We start from the raw sequence: 22,102 nt of genomic DNA on the forward strand, positions 1-22,102 counted from the left end.
AGCCCTTCAGGGCTTTCTGGTTAATTTGCTTTACCTAATGAATGCATCTTCAATAGAACATATTTTTTAAAAATGTATCACTGTACTAACGTGACAGTCAGAGTCAAACATAACTGCCATCTCTACAAAGCAGAAATTTTATCCAAAATCAAAGTACTCCATTCCTACCTTTTAAGGACAAGGGATTGGATCTTGTGAATTCTGTATTTGACGGCCTGTGCTGTTTACGAACTCCTAAGTAGTCCTTCACTCTTGAATCAATGGTTTCTTTTAACAGTAAACAGACTTCCTAAAGTAAATCAGAAAATAGATATAACTTAATTTAATGCAATTCAAAAAAGTCAATATCATGCATATTTAAACACCAAAATCGAACATTTCATTTTGTTTGCTCTTTAAATTAGCTATGAATGAATAAAGGAATCATATATGTGCTCATGGATAATGCTGCAGATTTAAATTTGCCACTGAGCTTTGCTTGAAACCATGATGTTGGCTTACTCTGTGATATAAGAAATACACTTCATTTCTCTCTGCCTCAGTTTCACATTTCTAAAAGGAAGATAAAAACACTTCAATGTAAAAATCAGGGCGATCAGGTGACAAAATCAGAGAGGTAAAGACTGTTTTCGTATAAATATCAACCCGTGGGATTGTGACAAACAGAAGAGAGAAGTCAAACAGAGCCAACTCTGGCTGGAGATGGTAGCCCCAGAGCCAGGCCCACTGGGTGGGGACTGTGGACCGGGAGAAGCTGGGAGCCAAGGCACAGTCAGAGGGAACCCTGACCCCTAAGCAGTCAACAGGGGGCAGCCCCCCGTGCTTTCATATGGGGACACAAGGCACAGTGATACCAGATCTTCCAATTTGTTTAAGAGAAACTAGAGACAGTGATTTTTATACAAAAATTTCCCACTTTTCAAACTTGGTTCAAAAAACTTTTAATACCTAACCACCATAATTCATTAGTTTCTGGGATTTACAAATCTACTAAAAAGGAATAGCACCGAGTGGTGGGTTGAATAGCGAACTGGAAATCAGGAGTCTGATTTTCTTCTCATACTTGTTGATGATACTGTATATGCTTTTGTGAAAACTGTACTTTGTTCACCTATTCATGGTAAAAATAATTTAACTTCTTATATTGCTCAAAAGTAGACTAATATTTATTAGGCAACAGAAACACAGGGCATCCCATATGACTAGCAAATTTCTGGAGCTAACATTTTATGTATCAGTGTTATTGATAAAAAGAAAAACAAAACTTTAAAAGTCCAACCACACAATGGGATGACACTGCCCATTCCAGCTACACTACCAGAAGAATGTTACTTGATGTAGGGAAAGGAAAAAATTGCCCACAAATCTAAATGTCTTAACTGAGATTAAGAACTGATGCGTAAGGATGGGTAATTCTGGTTCAGTTCCCAAGGACTCTGCAGAAGGCTCAGAGTTTCCAGGTCACCTCAAACCTGTTTCACTGGTTTCTGGCAATGCCATCTCAGGTTGATCTCTTAGAATCTTCATAAATTAAAATGAGGACAGAGTTGTAAGCTGCTTCAAAGGGCAACGAGAGCCAAACTTTTCTTTTGTTGCAGATACGTGTACTCCTCAAACAGTACAGAGAACCCTTGACTTAATTGACAAACATGAGTTTCTTGATAAAATACAAACACTGGTCTCCTCTCTCCTGCTCTCATTTTGCAGCCCAGAGATGCACTGCCTTGTGGAATACAGCCGTATTCGTTTACAGTTAGGGTTTTGGCATTGTTCACGCAACAGAAAGGCAGCCTTGTCTCATACTGTTGTTTTAACAATTAAAGAATTTTGCTTCACATGCAGGGTTCAACGATGACTGAGCTAGAAAATATGTGAAAGACATACATGGAAACAAGGATTGTTAAAATTTGGCCATAAATGCCCTATAAGGCCAGAACTAAAAATAGTATGACAAAAATAAAGCCAAGGCCCATACACACAAACTCTCTCCCTAGAGTTACGGGGCTTTCCTTCCATGAGAAAGGTTTGACAAATGGAAGGTAGATATTGTGTGCTGTGGTTGAGATACCCTAGTAAGTGACCACACTGCACTTGGCGAAGTGTTCTCTTCAGAACCAGAGCAAGGTAAGAAAAGACAAATTCCCAGCTAAACTGGAGGGGGGGCAAGAAGACCAGGTCCCAGTCAAGGAGCAAGAGAGAGATGCGCCCAACATCTCCAGGCTAACAGGGGTTCATGTGTGCTTCCCCAGGTTTACAAACGGAACAGTTTGAGTTCAACTGTTTGGGTACAAAGACTACTCATGCTGGACTCAAAATAAACACATGTTTAATACATGTAATTAGTTCCTTTTCCTGAAAAGGAACTGGATATTCTTAAGACTTTCACTACGCAAAGCGACTGTTAAAATGCAATCAAACTGATAGCTCATGAAATCCCAGTCTTGAGATAATCTAATGATTAAGAAAAGATGAAAGCATTGGGACACTGAACATAGGCTAAAGTCATATCCTCAACTAGCTTTTCTCCTTTCTCACACACACACACACACACACACACAAATTATCCCAGAGCGATTTTAATGTCAGTGAACACACTTCGAAGGAACAACTTCAGTAAAAGCCACAAACTATCTACTTCGCTTTGAGAGGAAAACTCAGCTTGCTGGCACTGCATCGGAGCTCTGCAGGTCTAATCGTGCTCTGAGCATCTTGCTAAGTCACGCCCTGCTGCCCGGACATAGGTACGAGGTGGAGCAGCACAGTTGCTTGTGGCACCCTGGAAAATTCTAGCCTTATGCTTTGGCTAGGAAGTGAGTCACATACCCACAGATTTATTGTAAAGCCTTCCAAATCAACTGAATCTTGGCAAAATTGACTAAATATCAACAAAAAAGGTCTAAGGCCACGGTGGCAGAGCTGGGAGAGACTAGAGGAAAATGGAATGGTGGATTCTAGGATGCTGTTTATGTAAGTCAAACTTTTTGGGTGGGGTCCCCTGGGGTGCATATTAGTCACTTTGGGGAAACGAATTAACTGTTTTGAATCATAGGGACAGGTGTTGAGAAGCCAAATCTTGGAATGACATGAAGGTGAGTTGTAGAAGGAGATGCTGGCCCGTCAAACGTTAAGCCCTGAAGAGTAGGGTTCACGGCTATTTACCTGAACGAAGATCCCATCATATAGAATCTTGCGCCTTCTCGCTCCAGCTTCAGGCCATTGGGTATCCTTCGCAAAATGAGGACAACAGAGTCCTGATAATACTATTATCTCCTGACCGAAAATGTATCACTTATAAATTTTCTTTTGGGAGTTTTCTTTTCTAGTTATCTCCAAAAGCTGACTGAAAACAGTTATCATAGTAAAGGCGTAAAAAAGTGGTATAAAAAAGTACCACTATCACTAGTTTCTTCTCCATATACTACCTTTTAATAAAATGTATTTTTATTTCTAGCTCTAAAAAGCTATTGTGACCAACAAATATCATGGAAGACACCAAGGGCTCTAACATTTGGAAAGTTATGTGAAAGCCACAGGCTCGCCGTCCTGCTCTCCTGTAAGCAGGGATCTGGAGAAGGGAGCCAAGCACGTGATGAGAGCTAGAGGCACCTTCTCACCCTCTGCCACAGCGGCACTTGGGTGGGACCTCGGAAACTGAGAGCTGGGAGTGACTCAGCCAGGGTCTGGGAGAACCCCTTCATCTGCAGAGGAGGAGGCTGGGGCCCCAGGAGTTCCAACATCGCCACCCTGTCACATGACCACTTCCTTTACTGACTGAGCATCAGCTTAGTGACTGGCCACAGCGAGAGGAGGGCCGTGATGAACCATCTCTACACTTTGTCAAAGGATCACACGGTGCAGAAGAGGATTTCAGACCAGTGAGAAAGACCAGCTTTGTGTCAACACCACACCTGCTCCAGGTGCTCAGTCCATCCTTTACGGCCAGTCAGGATTACAGTCCCTGCTTACCTGGAAAAGTCACTTTAACTTCTTTTTTTTTTTATTATTTTTTTTCTTTTGCGGTACGCGGGCCTCTCACTGTTGTGGTCTCTCCCGCTGCGGAGCACAGGCTCCGGACGCGCAGGCTCAGTGGCCATGGCTTACGGGCCCAGCCGCTCTGCGGCATGTGGGATCTTCCTGGACCGGGGCACGAACCCGTGTCCCCTGCATCGGCAGGCAGACTCTCAACCACTGCACCACCAGGGAAGCCCCAACCTCTTCTTTTTTTAATACAAAGAACCCTTTCCCCCAAACAAAGAGGTAGGAAATTTCTGGTTTAAATACTAGAATAGCAAAGGAAATAGATGTGTCAGTTTCCAAAGAAACAGCAACAACAAAAAAGCAGGTGTATGTCTGTTGTGGGGAACACAACTGTTTTTCAAGGATTAAATAGCACTCAAGATTTATTGTCCACTAATGAAAATGAAAGCTGGAAGAAGAGCTAATATTCTTTTAAAAGCTCCTTGCATTTAAAATAGTGAAAAGTTTTAAGGAGAGCACAGGGAACTATATTCAGTATCATGTAATAGGACTTCCCTGGTGGAGCAGTGGTTAAGACTCCGCCTGCCAAGCAGGGGACATGGGTTCGATCCCTGGTCCAAGAAGATCCCACATGCCGCGGAGCAGCCAAGCCCGTGCACCACAACTACTGAGCCTGCGCTTTAGAGCCCGCGTGCTGCAACTACTGAAGCCCGAGTGCCGCAACTACTGAAGCCCATGTTCCTAGAGCCTGTGCTCTGCAACAAGAGAAGCCACTGCAATGAGAAGCCCATGCACCGCAACGAAGAGTAGCCCCCGCTTGCCGCAACTAGAGAAAGCCTGCACACAGCAACAAAGACCCAATGCAGCCAAAAAGAAAAAAAAAAAGAACTAATTCCACTACTAATGAAATAAACAACTCCTGAAAGAATTTATTTAAAAAATATCACGTAATAACCTATAACGGAAAAGAATCTGAAAAAGAATACGTGTGTGTGTGTGTTTGTATGTATAACTGAATCACTTTGCTGTACAACTGAAACACCGTAAATCAACTATACTTCAATTTTAAAAAATAGTGAAAAGTTTTCTGGTACCTCTTTCTTCTGTTCAGAAAACCAGCTGGTATCTTTGTTTGAACCTTGCGGAGATATATGAAGATCCACCAGGACAGCAAAATTCCCACACTGAAAGACATTAATGGCAGAGTTAGCTTACGCCCAGCAAACAATGAGAGAAAATCTCACAAATTCCTATGTGGTTGCTCATGATGAAACGGCAACAAAGTTCACTACTGGACAGAAACGTTAATATGGGGCGGGGTAAAACTCATAACCCGATGCTTTTTGCAAGTTTATAATTTATGCTAGAAATGCTAGGGAGAGATTTAATTTCAATCAGGATAGGAAAGACAAAATATCTATCTCTGGGCCGCACCTTCAAGGAGGATGCCCAGAAATCTGGCAGCAGTTGGAAGGCTATTAAACACCGAGAAAAGTTAAATAGGTCAGTACGAGGTAGGCTCCAGAAAAGAATGAGTCCGTGGACGGCCAGGGGAATTCTTTCTTCCAGATAGGCGAGAACAGACAGAAGTTACTGCATTTTTAGACAGACAAAAGGATTGGCTGGAACCGTACATCTTGGACTAGAACTAGAAGCACGGACAAACGAAAAAGAACCAAAGAGCAGAAGGCAGATGCTGAATGACAGTTATGAAAACTACATGAGTTTTATTAAAATATGCTACAAAGCCTGTCTCCTTTCTTATTTGATAGGCTAGTGCTGTCTAGCATTTTGGAAAAAATGGAAATCTTCTCTATCTGCACTGTTCAATAGGGAAGCCAATAGCCTTATGTGGTTACTGTGCACTTGAAATGTGGCTATTGTGACTGAGAAGCTGAACTTTTAATTTTATTTAATTTCAAGCTAATTTAAACAGCCACATGTAGCTAGAAGCTCTGCGGCATGGCTACAGACCTTGTAAAAACGTGTAGCTTCATAAACCCTCATACCGTATGAGTAAAGTAATCTGAGAATCTCAAGATAACTGTGGATGAACTAACTTAGAAAAGCACCGTGGGTTGCTTTATGGCCAGCAGGGAAAGTCATTTTTGTACCTCTTTGGCTAAACAATTTTTTTTTTTTAATTCTGTGCTATAACTCAGTGGTGAAAAAAAATTTTTTTTCAACAAACGGTGTGAGAATACCAGATATAATATGGAAACAAAATGAAACTCGACACCTACCTCACACCATACACAGAAACTGATTTGAGATGAATCACAGAACTAAATGTAAAAAAATTCAAATCTATCTTCCCAAACTTGGGGTAGAAAAAGATTTCTTAGACAGGATCCAGAAAGCACTAATTATAAAAGAAAATATCAGCACGCTGGACTTGATCAAAATTTAAAACTTCTGCTCATCAAAAGACACCATTAATAAAATGGATATTTTAAATGCCATAGACTGGGAGAAAATATTCATAAATGCACGTGTCGGACAAAAGGACTGGTGTCCAAAATATGTAAAAAATACTTCTACAAATTGACGTTAAGAAAACAAAACACAAGCTTGAACAGACACTTCACAATTAAGAAAAACAACTGGTGAATAGGCACATGAAAAAAAGTGTACAACATCATCGCTTATCAAGCAAATACAAATTAACACTGCCAAGAGATACAACTACACACCTACCACAATGACTGCAGTGAAAAAGACTGATGCACACCAAATGTTGGTAAGGATGGGGAGTGACCCAAACTCACACACTGCTCGTGGCAATGGAAAATGGTTCAACCACCCTGGCAAATGTTTGTCAGTTTCCTACAGTTAAACACATATTTATTTTACCATCTGAGCCAGCAATTCCACCTCAGGTATTTACCTGCGAGAGATGAAACATATGTGCACACAAAGAAATGTACACAAATGTGTGTGGATGTTTTATTTGCAAGAATCGAAATGGAAGACAACCCGAAAGTCTCTCACCAGGAGAACAAACAAATTGTGGTATATTCATGCAATGGAACCCTCCTCACCAAACTACTGATCTGCTCAACACGGACTAATATCAATATCATTGCACTGAGCAAAGCCAGGCTAAAATACATACTGCATGATTCCATTTATATAAAGTTCTAGAAAAGCAAAATTAAATCTATGGTCAAAGAAATCAGCACAGTGATTGCTCAGGGAGAAATTGACTGGGGAATGTTCTATGTCTTGTTATACAATTAAGATCAGTTCGTTTCCCTGTATATATGTTACATATCAATAATAAATGATTTTTTAAGTACTGTGTAAAAATATACTCATATTTGTTGACATATATTTAAAATGTAAGTATTATGTCCTTGAAAATGTGTGGGTATTTTGGGGGAGAACAAAGTGAACTTCCCTGGGTAATAAATCATAAAGTATAATGAAAAAGGGTCTCCTACAATGTCCAACAGTGCAATGTCACCCACAGAACTACAGTTTAGTGAGCTGCAACCAGCATTTTATTTTAATGAAAGAGAAATGGGATAAAAAAAAATCAATGTGTCACACGGTAAAGTTAAGTCTTGTTTTGTGAAACTTAGGTATGAGTGTACTGAGTTATGATATAAAGCCTATTTCTCACTGTGGGTTGTGGTCAAAAATGTTTGAAAACCATATTCAAATACACTGTTATTTTAAAAGTTTCTTCCATGTTGATTATCGATTTAACCTTTAAGGAGTATGCTGCCACCAGGTGGAGGTCTCATGTCACAACTACAGGATCTTAGCCAGGGATTATTAACCTTTCATGTGCCACGGATCTCTTTGTTGTGAAGCTGATGAAACCTGTGCATAATAATGTTTTTAAATGCATGGAGACACAATGCACAGGAGTAAAAAGAAAGCCAATTATACTGAAGTACAGTTACCCATATTAAAAAAATATTGTAATATAGTAATGGATGTACTTGTTCAATAAGGCATTGGATATTGTCACACAGTGGTGGATCTAAAAACTACTATAAATCCAAAGTAGTGATAAGCATAAATGACATTTTCAGATGTCTGCCACAATTATAATGCAATATAAAAAGAGCTGTGATTTCTAATGGTAACAAACATTGCTAATACTATTGTGTTCTGAATATTTCATTCATAATAAAAACAAAATTTATTAGAACTTGGTCAAAGTAAAGATGCAACTTTTTTCCCATCCAAGTTCACTGACCCTCTGAATTCTCTCACAGGCCTGTTGAGGCTCCAGGGATCCTAGAACAAGAGCCCCTCCAAAGAGGTGAGACATGCCTCATACACATTCTACTGGGTTTCCTGTGGGTGTTCCACCCTGACTGTTCAGTCAAACCAAGTTCTCTGCTACCCCTTTGTCATTAGCAAAGATGATTTTTTAAATTAAAAAAAAAAATAGTGACGTTTGAACAACCTGAACTGATACTATGTAATAGTATCCTAAAAAATTGAATGATAAGGTCCAATTTGGTATTTTTTCATCATTTTAGCTCTGATCACAAAGAAGCTAGTCTGTTTGATTATAAGAAGACTGATTAAAATGTCTTTTTTTTTTTTTTAAATAAATCATTGAATCTCACTCTGGTGCTCAAACCTTCCCGGGCTTCCTGCCAGACTCCCCACTCCCCAGTGGGGCTCTCCCTCTGCAGCCAGCCTTCTGAGTTTTCCAGCAAGAGCTCTCTCCAGCTCCCACAGTAATAAGAGATATTTTGCCTTTCTGAAGTTCCCTGCTCTCAAAGCTTTGCTTCTTTTCTCCCATGAGTAAACAGAAGTAAAAAAAAAAAAAAAAAGAAAGAAAGAAAAAGAACACCACCCCTGACTGCTGCTGGCAGCACAGCCCCCGCCCCTCCTGCCCCTTAATTAGGGGCCATTTCTTCTCTACTCTTCCAGGCAGAGCAGCACAGTCAGCATCACTGGGCTCTCAGGCCAGAGCTGCTCATGCTACACAGGCCGCGTTACCTCCCTCACAGCCCAGCAGCTACGAGAGGAAGCTCTGCATCCCACGCTTGGGCTGGGAACCAACCGGCTGGGGGCCAGTCCGGCTTCCTCCCCCTCCACCCAGAGGTTTCGGCCAAAAACCTGGGAGTCACCCCTAACTCCTCCCTTCCCTCACCCTCAGTCACCACGCCTGGTAGATTTGGCTTCTTCAAGAGCTAAACACACCCCTCCTCTCTGGCTCTCCAGCTCACGTCATCTCCCACTTGGAACATCAGGGCCACTTCTCGGAGTCCTGGATGAACTCCCCAGCCTCCACCAGATCCACGCCTGCCGCAGAGGGGATGCCGAGGCTCCAAGGCTCTGATGAGGCCCGCTTCCCACTGTCTCCCACTGCTCCTGGGCACATGCTCTCTGCCCTTTGCTTCCAGAGCACCTCGATGCTCCCGTGCTCAGTGGGCTCTCACACATCCTCAAACCCTCGCAGGAGTGCGGCCATCCCCATGGAGCTTTTCTGAACAGTTTGCCACTCCCTCCTCCGGATCAGCAATGCTTCCCGTGCTTATTTCTGCATTCAGTGGCTGGTTCATGTAGGGGCCTCCCCTGCCAGACTGTCAGCTCCTCAGTGGAGACAGGGTCCACACCTCAGTCCCTCTGCATCCCAGGGATCAGCACAGTGCCAGCTCACAGTAAATGCTTAATATTTAGTGGAAGGAAGGGAGGGACGAAGGGAGGGACGGAGGGAGGGAGGGAGGGAGGGAGGGAGGGAGGAAGGAAGGAAGGAAGGAAGGAGGGAAGGAAGGAAGGAAGGAAGAAAGTGGGGGGGCAATCACAGCCTTATCTGCAAACTGGGGGCTCTGACACCACTCTGGGGACAAGGTCACTCTGACTGAGCCCAGGACACTGATGTGTCATAGAACAACTTTCTCCCTCCTTATTCTGGAGCGGCGACAACTATGCCATCACCAGTGACAACCACTCATTTTCCATATTTTGGAAAAAGGGAATTCAAGGATCCTAGGATTACCTCACCCCAAATTCACTGCCAACCAAGCATGTTGGTGATTTTTCCTACTTCTTTCCTAAGAATTCCAAAGTCGAAACTTAACTGTCACCAAGTCTTCAGGGGTGGGAGATCTTGTCCTCTAATTGTACATTAAGTGTAAAATAAAGGTGAAACTGCTACTATTTCTCATATGTGTAGCTCTCTCAGATGCAGGTTCAAAACTCTGAGTTATGTGGAAGGTTCTCCACATTCTCTCATTCGTTCGTTCATTCATTTATTCATTCCCCACTGAGTTTCACAGGAGCCCTGGGGCAGAGCTGGTGCGGGGGGCGGGGGGGGGGCGTATCAGAGCACTGCAGGCAGTGTGACTACAGTGCACACCCAAGGGAGCTGAGTGTCAACTCCCCCTGAGGGAGGCCAGGGAGGAGGGTGTGATGTTGCAGCTGAGTCCTGAGGAACAGGGTGACAAGTGGTCGAGAGAGAGGCCCAAGGAAGGAGCTCGGTATATGCTCTGAGGATGGTGGAGTCTGACGACATGGAAACAGGGCAGGAGGGCTCAGAGCACAGAGGAGCCCCGGACGGGCTGAGGGGCCAAGAAGACTGCAGGCTGGAGGGTGGAATGACCTGAGCCAGGCATCCAGGTTTAAAGCCACCACAAGAGCCCAAACGAGGTAGTAGAAGGTGATCCTGAGGTGGGGGGAAGGAGCAGATTTGAGGGATACTCAGAAGACAGAGTCAAGAGCATGTGGTTGGGTGAAGAGGGGGAGGGGCAAGGGTGACCCCAGGGCCCACGGGCAGTTTCCCCCATGCCCCGGGGCTGCCCACAGGCAGTTTCCCCCATATGGGTCTGTCGCATTGTCACTGGCATTGTACACCCACCTATTATTAAAGATTTAAGGCAGCCTGGATTAACAAGGCAAAGATTTAAAATGGGGGAATAAGTAAGAAAAACAAGGGTAAAAAGATAAAATGAAGCCAGTGCTAGGTCTCATAGGTTTGCACAAAAGCCCCACCATGTCCTAAGTCTCTGCAACAGTCTGCTCTCAGTTTGCTAGTTACCAACGTGAAAAACAAGAGGCCAGAGGCCGTCAGATGAGAACAAATCGGTGCTGAGGATAATTCAATCAATCCCGATACTCAATCTAGAAAGACATTTCTCCTGAATATCTTCATGAAAAAACATGGCAATTATCCTCCTGGAGCATCAACTTGACTCAAAGCCTCTAGCAAAATATTAAATATTTTCATATCCAAACGAACCGCATATAGGTTATAGCACAAAATTTAAAAGTCCCATGATTTTGCAAGAAAGAGCACAGTTTAAAATACTGACAGTATTCAATTTAATCCTCGTCACTAAGCTGTGAAGGAGCACGACTATTACTCGCATTTTATAGGTAAGGAAATGGAGTCAGAGACGGTAAAGGCCAAGTCCAAGATTACGCAGGCAGTGAAGGACAAACCCAGGAATCAAATCCTAATCTTTTACCCCTCAAAGCCGACTTGTGTGCATTACTTGGAAGAGATATCCCCCCGCCTGTGGAAGGCCCCTCGGGACTCATTTCCTGACCCCACGTGGAGGCACGTTTAAAGCTGCCTGGCCTGGAACCCCCTCCACTCTACTTGGGAACTGGCCTCCTGTCCCCTCTAAGGTGAGTGATGGCAGCTGCGCGGACCCACCCCATCGGTGCCTGGTGATGGAACCAAGGATTCTGAACGGGGTCCCGCAGCTCCCTTCCCTGGGCTGAAGCGAGGCCCTGAGGGCTCAGATCCTAAAGCTGCCACTGGGGTAGGTACGCTGCTGGAGAAGAGTGCAGCATGGAGGTGAAAGCCCCACTGCAGAGAGAGTGGGGCGAGAGGGCTGTGGGGAGAAGGAAGGAGGAGAAGGGTGACACGTCACGCCAAAGGTGGGGTCGGGTGGCAGGGCAGGAAAAGAGGTCTCCTGACATGAACAGCCCCATCCAGGGAGCTCAGGCTGAAGAAAAGTCAACGCAAATAGTTTGTCAATTTCACCCCTGTTCTTCCTTAAAATACTTGCCCAAGAAATCCAAGCTTGGAGTTTACATTCGAGAAAAGAAACCAGCATACCTTCAGGATGGCATATGCCATAAACACGCAGACAGTTGGGTCAGGGGACAGGAGAATAAACAGTTAGTTGTACTATCGGAATACACGACACCCTTCATCTAATTGCAAAAACTTCCAAAGGGGAAATAAGTTGGCGATCACAACAGTTAAGATTTGCTGAGCACTTACTGTGTGCCAGGCCCTGCATCAAGCCCTCTCAGTGCATTACCGTATTTATTGTGCCCCGGAGAGGCAGAAACAACTACCACTCAGCATTCTGGAGACACTGAGAAGCTCAAGAGCTCTCCCTCTCTCTCATCAAAGATCCCTGGTGATCATGGCTGGGTTTTGTTTGGAGTGGTGCCTGCCAACCTGGCAATACTCGTCAGGACAGGTAGGAGGAACACTCTATATTCTTAGTCACAGAACGGGACACAGCCTGAAGTCGAGAGCACAGCACACAGAGAGGGCCTGGAGAAAGCCTTCTGCTGACCAACAGGAGAATGGCCTAGCACAGGGAGTCCAAGGCCACAATCTCTTCTGGTGACACCCCAGTTTAGGAGGGGTTTCCCACCTCCCCTCTCTGGGTGTCAGTCTCCCTCTTTGTAAAATGACACAACTAGGTCTCCTTCAAGGTGCCTTATGCTCTAAGATCCCATCTCTTAGGGTTTTGATTTGCAACCATTTGCCTGGACTCCATTGGCCCATGTCACGTCTGCCCTCCTGTAAAGCTTCTGAAAGAGCCACCCTGAGTCTGGCACCTGGTACCATCCTCCATTGGTTCACAATGGGCCCTGCAAGCACAGCAGGCAAGTCCACCGTCGTTTTGGAATAGACAACAGGAGAGCACATGTCCTGCTGGGCTGACCTCTGTGGGCAGGATTTAGTCTTGGCAACCAATGACAGAAAATACCAGTCTCATGGCTAGAAATCACGGTATAAACCACAGGAAATGGAGAAGCTCAGTGGAGTTGGCTGAGGGAAAAATCTTAGCAACCAACGAGCTCTTCCCCCCAGAGCACTCTCCGACCAGATGCAGGCGAGACTGAGCTCTTCTCTGCCGCCACAGCATTTTATTTACGCTCCTGTTGTGGGACTCCCTTATAGGCTGTCCGCACAGGACTGCATGCTTCCTGGCTCCCGAGGGCTGCTTGCGAGAAGGGGCTGCTTTCTGTTACCTTTGGCTTATCAATGCCTAGTACTGGGCCTGGCACAGAGATGGCCGGGAAGAGTGTTTGTTCAATAAATGAAAATAATACATCAGTGATGAAAATTACTTAAGTGTCAGCCCTGTTCTCTCTCTAGGAGGGATTACCACCCTCTCACCTGTACCTTGTCCTCAGAACAGAATCAAGCTCATGGTTTACAACTAAGGTTGCCTCATACATGCACAGAACACTATCACCCGGGAAAACGGGCAGAGGTGGCCACTGCTGCACGCTAGATGGTTAGCGTCCGATCCTGCAATCAAACCCTGGCTGACTATATGAATCCAGACCCATTAGAAGGAACCTACATAGGGCTTCCTTGGTTGCAAATGGATGGCTAGTGCTTTGAGGTCAAGTTTTTCTGGTTGAAAGAGAAGCAGGAAAGGGTGTGACTTTTCTCAAGTGGAAAGGAATCAGGAGGGGAGGGAGTTTCTCTCTGTTTGGTTTCTGCTCTGGGACATTTGACTACAGGTCAGGGATGTACACCTTTTCAGTCATTTGTTTGTTTTTCTTAACAGATTTATTGCTATGGTTGGGAAAAGGTTCTACACGGGCAGGGAGCAAATCACAAAGGAATGAGAGTAAAAGATGGCAGACAAGCAGAGTTACTGAGTGTGATGACAACTTCTAAAAGGAGAAACAAATAGAGTCACAAGGGCTGGTGTCCTTCAGTAAGCTGTCTCTGGTCTCCTGCTCAGAAAGAGTTCTGGGTTTTTTTTTTTTTGCCTAAAATGCTCACACAGTGCTTCACATAAGCTATGGATAGGATCTGAGAAGGGAAGCAAAGTGCTGCTGGGAATGAAGCGAAGGCCAACAAAGCGGTATTACGAAGCGACACTTAAGTTTCCCACATGCCCCCTGGAACTTTTAAGTCGTATTCGAGGCCAAACCACAGCCTCTACAACCCATCACTGCATGAAGAGTGCAGTTAGGAACAGACTCTCAGTCACTCCCTTTGAAAGATAAGAACGGCCTTCATTTCTTTAGATACTAACCCCAGTGATTTTTCCAAAAATTATCCTTTTAAATGTAACCCCCAGGCCACTATTCCTAGGAGACCGGCCTGTGGCACGTCCAGAGCATGTGAGCAGCGAGGAGTGGGGATGATGAGGGGGCAGGACAGACCTGGCGCAGCCCCCTCCCTGCGCCTCAGACCCTCAGGCCCTGGGTAAGTCCCCGCAGTGCAAAATGGGACAATAATGCAAGATGCTTCACGGAGTCGTTTTGAGGATTACATGAGAGAATTCAGGTACAAAACTTCAGCACATCCGAAGGGCTTAAGAAAGAAATATGGGTCGTTTTGTTTTGTTTCTCTCCAAAGGTAGAATTTGTTTCAAATTCCAGAGAATTTTCAATGAACTCTGAACTGTCAGTTCCATTAAGGTTGACAAATAGGTCGGGCGCAGGTTTCCCCTTGTTTCTCCTAAGAGCTAATAAATGCCTCCTAATTCTTTTCCGCTGTTTTACTCTGGCCACACGCTGCTTCTCAGAAGAACAGCAGATGGCTTGTAATCACACCAGATTACAACGAGCCCTCCTGCCACACATTTCTGCAACAGAGAACATGAAAGGAAAAGATAATCTGACAGAAATTATTCTGTACTTGTCTATAGGGAACTTGTCTTGAGAGGGTCTTAAGTGGCTAGAAAAACAAGCAACATTCACAGTTTAGCAACATTTCGGCTGCTCAGGAGCAAGTTAAGGAACAATTACGGCCAACCATCTAGGAATCTGAAAATGGAATCTGGTGGACACCAGGGGTGTTGGTCCCTACAAATTCTGCTCACAATTTTACCCAGCATGTGTCATCAAGAAGCTTTGGAATGTGGGTTTCAATTTAAATTCTAAAAATTAACACGTTAAAAAAAAAATCTTCTTTTATATTCCCAAAGAATCTTGACATTCTTCACGGTCAAGAACAAAAGAAAAGCAGTGCAGCCTATGAGTTAAAGAAATTTATGACAAATTATAAATACATCAAACACAAATAAAAACAAAAACCCTGTAAATATTCCCTTAGTGATCAATGCTTAGAATCTGTGGATCATTCTAAAGGGTGGTGGGTCCTGGAGGGAGATTTCTTGAAAGAGGAAGGGAGATAAAAGACAGGGGGCACAATTTTCCTACCTCTCTGGGGAGCAGGGGGTAGGGAACCAAAGAATCTTTGATGAGTACTTTGGAGATTCTGGATGACTTAGAGGAATTCTGTTCGTATGGTTAATGTAAAATAATTTAAGGAAATCCCCCACGATCAGTATTTTTTCCTCTGGAATCCTCCCGTCTATGTTCAAGTATAACAAAGGGCTTGCCCAACAGAGCTGTGACAGACACCCTCTGTTCAATCCAGTTGTCATTTAATTTTCTCTGGAGTACTGATATTGTGTAGGTACTATTGATAAAGGGGGTTTACATTTGCTCTTCTAAACCGTGTAAGAGTAGTGTTTTCCAAGCCAACTTTGACAGGCCAAAGACAAGGCTACATGTAACCTTTTTCAGGAAGGCAAAGAGAATCCAAGTATATGGCTGCAACCAAAACGTCACCTCAGAGTGAGGACCTCCTGAGGCCTACTGCACCTGAAGAGTTTCCACTTCTGCAGGGCTCAGGGTTACCAACGTCTCAGAGAGGCCCAACCAAGTCAAGTGCCAGCCCTCTCTCTGCGCTTGGCCATGGTTATCATCCTGGTTCTGCCAGTTCAGGAAAGCTCTCTGTGTGTACAACCTTAAGGATATTTGTCCACTAGAGCCTGGAGATCTAGCTCTTAAAGTATCGGCAGCATCAGTATCTCCTGGAGCTTGTTTGATATGCAAATTCAGACCTACCCAATCAGAAATTTTAGGTGTGGAGTTTGGTATCCTGTGTTTTAACAAGCCCTCCAGATGATTTTGGTGCGGGTTCAAGTCTAAGAACCACTGCTGTAGGCTACTATATCTCTTTGAGGACTCCTCTGGCATGCTCCGTACAATACAGGAAATTTTAGAAAAGGAAGGGGGGAAAATCTGATTAGGTTTCATAATATACCACAAGAGAAGGCGACAGCTCACCAAAATATATTACAATTCTAAAACCCATTAGGAAAACACATCACAATTTTACCATGATGATAAGAAAATAATTCTCTTAGAGTTGTAAGAAACTCAAAGTATGATTTTCTTTAAAAAGAAAAAACCAACACTCTCCAAAGGTAAATGTGATGTGCAGCCAGGGTTGAGAACCACAGATATAATAATGCCTCCCTAAGCATCTTAAAAACTGCCCTCTGGATTAGGATGATGGCAATCCAAAGGGAAAAGGAAATCTACCTACTGGATCAAGGTAGAGCCTTAGGAGGAAATGGAAAGGAAGGAAGTTGTAAGCCCAAAACAGACAGGGAGGTCACACAACTGCACTTAAGTCCTTGAAATGAGCTCAGATCACTGGGCTCAGGGGAACCCACCCCAAAGCATAAAGAGGATGGGCTCTGCACGTGGCTTGGCCACGGGGATGATGAGTTGCAATGAGATCCTTGAGAGGGGCAGACGACATTGCTCTTTGCAAAAGGGGGAGGAAGATAGAGTTTGCAACAGTCAACTTAATCCCTGATAGATTATTAGATAGGATCCAGAAAAAAACTAAAATTATGAAAAACTAATCTCATTTTCTTCTTTGCTGAGGTTCCTGACTGTGACAACTGGTGAAATGTGATTGACAAAGAAGACATGAACCTCAGCCAGGAATCAGGCAGACTCTCCCATGACAACCTTTTGTCCAAACCACTGCACCACAGCAGCTTTTGTCAAGGTTACCTATGACCTTCATGTAGCCAATCCAATGAACAGGTCTCAGTCCTCACATGACATGACCTCTCGGCACCATCTTAACAAAGTGGTTCATTCACTTGATCCCTGAAACCCTCGCTTCTGGGCCACTGTGCTTTCCTGGTTCTCCTCCCTCCTCACTGGCCACTCTTCCTCAGTCTCCTGTGCAGGCTCGTCCCCACTGCACCAACATCCAAACGGAGCTCAAGCCTTGACCTCTTCGTCTCCACCTACACTCCCGTTAGTCTCAAGGTTTCAGATCCTGATCGTGCCCAGTGTTTCTGCTCCAGCCTGGACCTCCTCCCAGCTCCAGATGCGCATATCCAACTGCCTACTCTACATCTCCACGTAGATGTGAAATAGACATTTACGATTTCACAAGTTCAAAACCCAAACTACTACTGTTTTACCCTCAAATGTGCTCCCAGCAGGTTTAGCTGAAGGGGCTTGGTAAATGACAACTCCACACTCTTCCAGCTGTTCAGGTCAAAACCTTGGAGTCGCCTTCGATGCCTCTCCTTCTCTCATATTCTACAGCTTCTCTGTTAACAAACCCTAACAGTTCTACCTTCAAGACAGCCCGCCTGGTACACAGCAGGAGCTCAGTAAATATTAACTGGATGGATCTATGAATGCACAAATGAATCCCAGTAAAGAAAAAAACAGAAAAGTATCATCATAAAACAAACAGAAAAATTTCATCATGGGTGAAAATGACAATCAGATGGATTCATAACTAGTTCAACAACCATAACCCCCAGAGTCATTCACGGCCAAACCACAGCATGGAGGGAGATGGTGAAGAGCTCTTCCCTTGACCCTGATCTTGGTCCACACTCTTAGCAGTGACATGATGAAGGTGGACATGCCACAAAATAGATGGATGAAGTTGCACAGGAGGGGAGAGTGAATATCTGGAATAGCAAAAACGGAATCTGGCACAAATACAGGAAACAAACAAAAAATCTGGATCTCTGTGACTCAGAAAGATGAGATCAACCTAAGAAGATGGAATTTAATAAGAATATATGTAAAGGTCAACATCTGACTCCAAAACAACTAACAGCCTGAGCACAGAGGTTGTCTTGGTCAAGAGAAAGCTCTGTGAGTGGGCAGCGAAATGCTGTGGTCGATGATGGCAACGTCATTTTAGGCTGCCTCAGCAGCAGCAGCCAGAATAAGCATTATGCTGGCTATGCTCTTTAGGTATTTAGTACTCAATTAGTCTCAACATACAAACAGAGACAAACAAGCGTGTATTAGAATACGAGTAACCAGGGTAAGACCAACACTTCAAATCATGTAATGAGGATCAGGTGAAAAAAGTGGAATGATTTACCTAAAAAAGAAAACCACCAGGATAAAATAATGTTACCAGGACATTTAAAGGTGGAAGAATGATCCTCTTCAGTTCTTCAGGGCCTTAAGGGATACAGAGCAGAGAAACCCCAAGGAGACAGGTATTGCCTCCACATAAGGAAGACTTCCTGGCCGGCAGGCTTTCCAACCAGGAAATGATCTGCCATGGGAGGTGGTATGTTCACCAGCCAAGCCAGGAGATCACACTGTATTGACATAAAACACATGAAAATGGACAACGGTATAAATATTGCCTTCTTATCACAGGGCACTGGTCTAGTTGTGAGGAGTTATGAAAATGACACAGGAAAGGGTATGCTACTGACTTGCTGCATTTTATTAATTGGCCACTGCAATCATACAGTGCAACACTCATTACTGTTTTTTGGTTTTTTAGTGTATCCCTAAGGATGTGGGCTTACTGACCTCAAGAATCTGAGAAGTTACCTTCGGAAACAATTTAACATACAAAGCATGGGCTTTTGGAATCAAGCAGGTGTGCGTCCAACCACTGGCTGTACCTTTTACTGGCCATAAGGCCTCGGGCCTTATGTCCTTAGATGTCCTTAGGATTAAATTCAAAGAGGAAAAATAGAGTACAATAGTAGTTAACAAAGAGTAGTTAACTAACAAATTGGGAGTAGTTAACAAATAATGACATCATTTGCAGTCCCAGTACTCCAACTATAATGGGGGTGATGAGATTGACCAGTGCTGCCTGATAACTTCCTGTGATGATGGAAATGTTCTCTGTCTTCGCTGTCCAACACCTTGGCCACAAGCCACCTTGTGAGCACCTGCACTGAGGCTTGTGTGACTTTGGAGTTTGATTTAATTCTAATTAAGTTGGTTTATTAGCAATTAATTTATTAATTAACTTGAATTGCTACATGTAGCTAGTGGCTACTCTACTGAACAGTGTAGATACTTCCCTAAAGTGACTCCTGGTTCAGAAATCCTGGTTCTATAATTTTTTTTTTTTTTTTGGCCACACCCCGTGGCCTGTGGAACTTCCCTGACCAGGGATCGAACCTGTGCCCCCAGCAGTGGAAGCACAGAGTCTTAACCACTGGACCACCAGGGAAGTCCTGGTTCTATAATTTTAAAGAGCAAACAACATCAGGAAACCCGTAATAGGAAGTGCCCAGTGATGCGAGGGGATTCCCATCCCACAGGGAACTCCAGAAGGCTCCTCAGGATGGCATGTGAGGGTATGACAGGGACTAACCTGGGAAATTTCTCTGAACTTTACCAAGGACGGTGCTGATCCAATAGAACTGTTTTAGTTCAAGGTGTTTTCCTTGTAAAGAGAAAATGAAGCCATAAAAGCTGTTACTGCCAATTAGAGGATTAAGAAGTTTAAGTTTCCCTTCACCTTTCACCCCTTTCACCGTGACCCTGCTTTATCAAATCAGAAAACAAAATTCAAGGAGAATTCTTAAAGTTATTATTGCAGCCACTATAATCGCTCCTAATCCCTTGGCTTTCACTGAGAATGAACCTTAAAATTTGGTGCTTGAATTTCCCTTCCAACTCTGCCCTGCATCTCAGGACTCAGGAAACAATCCTCTAACTACTTTCATCACTGCTTCATCAGGTTTCTACAAAATGAACACGAGTTCAAAGGGAATTTTCAACCAATTCATGGCTAAGGCAGGAAATTGAAACAGCAAATGGGACAGAAGGATGTTAGACAAACACAGGCGAGGTCTGCTGGGGGGAGCCCGAGTTTTTCTTTCCCGATCCGTTTTTCGAGAACTACAAAGGGCAATGAAGGGAGGCAGTTAATTGGTCACAGGACTTGTTCAGAGCCACCTCGACTTTCTTTTTCTAATTGACTGCCGGGAATAACACAGTCTTCAAGGACTGCTCAAAGGGCAACGTGCTGGGACAGGAGACCACTGATGAAATGGCTTCAGAAACTGAAGATCATTTAATAAGAATATTGAGAGCAAGGTTGAAAACTTCGCAGAAATGAGGTGCGGGGACGGGGAGAACTCGGTATCAGCTGCTACCTACACGTTAGCAATTAAGCCTTATGAAGGCTCGGTGGAAAGTTACAGCTTCCAGGTGGTCCTCCTTGGATAAGTGAAGAGTCTCCTGAGGTGACTGAACTCTGAAGATGGTCTCATCGACTGTAGGGTAGTATCTCCACCAGCCACTATTCCATACCCTTGATTCTCAGGATTCAATGTCTTCCAAGCACCACCACCCACTGCCTGAAACAGTGTTTCTCGAACTTGAGCGTGCATCAGATTCCCCAGGGGAGCAGGTTACAGATGCAGATGGCCAAGGCTCAGCCCCAGAGTTTCTTATTTCACAGGCTGGAGGTGGGGCAGAGAATGTGCATTTCTACCACTGCCAGGTGATGCTGCTGCTGCTTCTGCTGCTGGAGATCACACTTTGAGGACCATCAGCCTAAGAATAGGGGTTTGCAACCCTGGCAGCACATCAGAATCACCTGGGGAATATTGAAAGCCTATGTTCTAATTCTACCCCAGACCATTAAATCAGACCCGGGAGAGAGCGGGATGGGGTCTAGATATCAGTATTCTTTTAAAATCTCCCTACCTGATTGTAATAATGCTGGCTGGGTTGAGAACCAATGCAGAAAAGATCAGCCTCAAACCATTTAAATTTGGAGACTACATCCACCCTTACAAACTAGAGACAGGGAGGCAGATCTTGGCATCTGCTTGATCCCACCAACTCTTGGAGGTGATATTTCACTGTTCATTTATTTTTTTTCTACAAACCAAAATATAATGATCTTCATGGTACTAGCAAAACACACACACACACTCTCTCTCTCTCTCTCCAAGAATTCTCTGAAGATTTACTAATGAGAACAACTGAAGATCTATGAACACTGATAAATCTACTAATCATTTGAAAACAGAGTAGGTAACAAGTAATAAATTTTGAAATAAGAACCCTACAGCTAGATGAGCAGCAGGTAATGATTTTTATTTATTTATTTTGTAGTACACGGGCCTCTCACGTTGTGGCCTCTCCCGTTGCGGAGCACAGGCTCCGGACCCGCAGGCTCAGCAGCCATGGCTCACAGGCCCAGCCGCTCTGCGGCACGTGGGATCTTCCCAGACCGGGGCACGAACCTGTGTCCCCTGCATCGGCAGGTGGACTCTCAACCACTGCACCACCAGGGAAGCCCAGGTAATGATTTTTAAGACATTCAAAATCATGTAACATTTCTTCCTCAAATCTCTTTTCTATTCTCTTCGAATTCCTTTCCCTTCTTTCCAAATCAGATTCTCCTCTTTCCTCATCTCTACGTATTATCTGGCTGCTTCTACCCTTCCCTCCTCATCTCTGGCTTAATATGGCAAGGATGAAGTTTACAGTTAGTTATTCCTGTGAAATAATGTTTTATGATGCCTGTTCCTCCTTTAACAAACTGGGGAACTAAATTTTTTTTTTGGTGAGAATAACAAAGCTAAATTGAATTATTTTTGGTATGTACCCCCTGATTAACTCTGCCTTGAGCATTAGTACTCAACAGGAAACCTATTCCCCATCCTGAATTCCAATTAATGAATCTTCAGGCTAAAATAACATGTGCCATACATCAGCACCTACTGAGAAAGTGTAGAAGTGCAATTTAGCTCCAAGTAATAAAGCTAAAGATGAAGGAATATACAATTCATAATCTAGAACTGTGGTTCTGAGGCCAAACCACCCCCGTCTTCCCCTCCACCCCCTCAACGTGCAACGTCTGGAAACATTT

At 44.0% G+C, this 22,102-nt stretch overlaps 1 protein-coding gene across 1 annotated transcript in view; it reads right to left on the reverse strand.

Moving 5' to 3' along the window:
• The window catches only part of SLX4IP (SLX4 interacting protein), a gene marked incomplete at its 3' end in the record, with an annotated part of 181,168 nt that overhangs the window by 59,280 nt on the left and 99,786 nt on the right, over positions 1–22,102 (reverse strand). The window contains 2 exon segments of the mRNA XM_082670713.1: positions 169–289; positions 5,073–5,162. Of these exon segments, the coding sequence (XP_082526839.1) occupies positions 169–289; positions 5,073–5,162 (211 nt within the window).

The sequence above is a fragment of the Grampus griseus genome (assembly GCF_964374135.1).
Source record: "Grampus griseus genome assembly, chromosome: 14".
NCBI classification, from domain to species: Eukaryota; Metazoa; Chordata; class Mammalia; order Artiodactyla; family Delphinidae; genus Grampus; species Grampus griseus.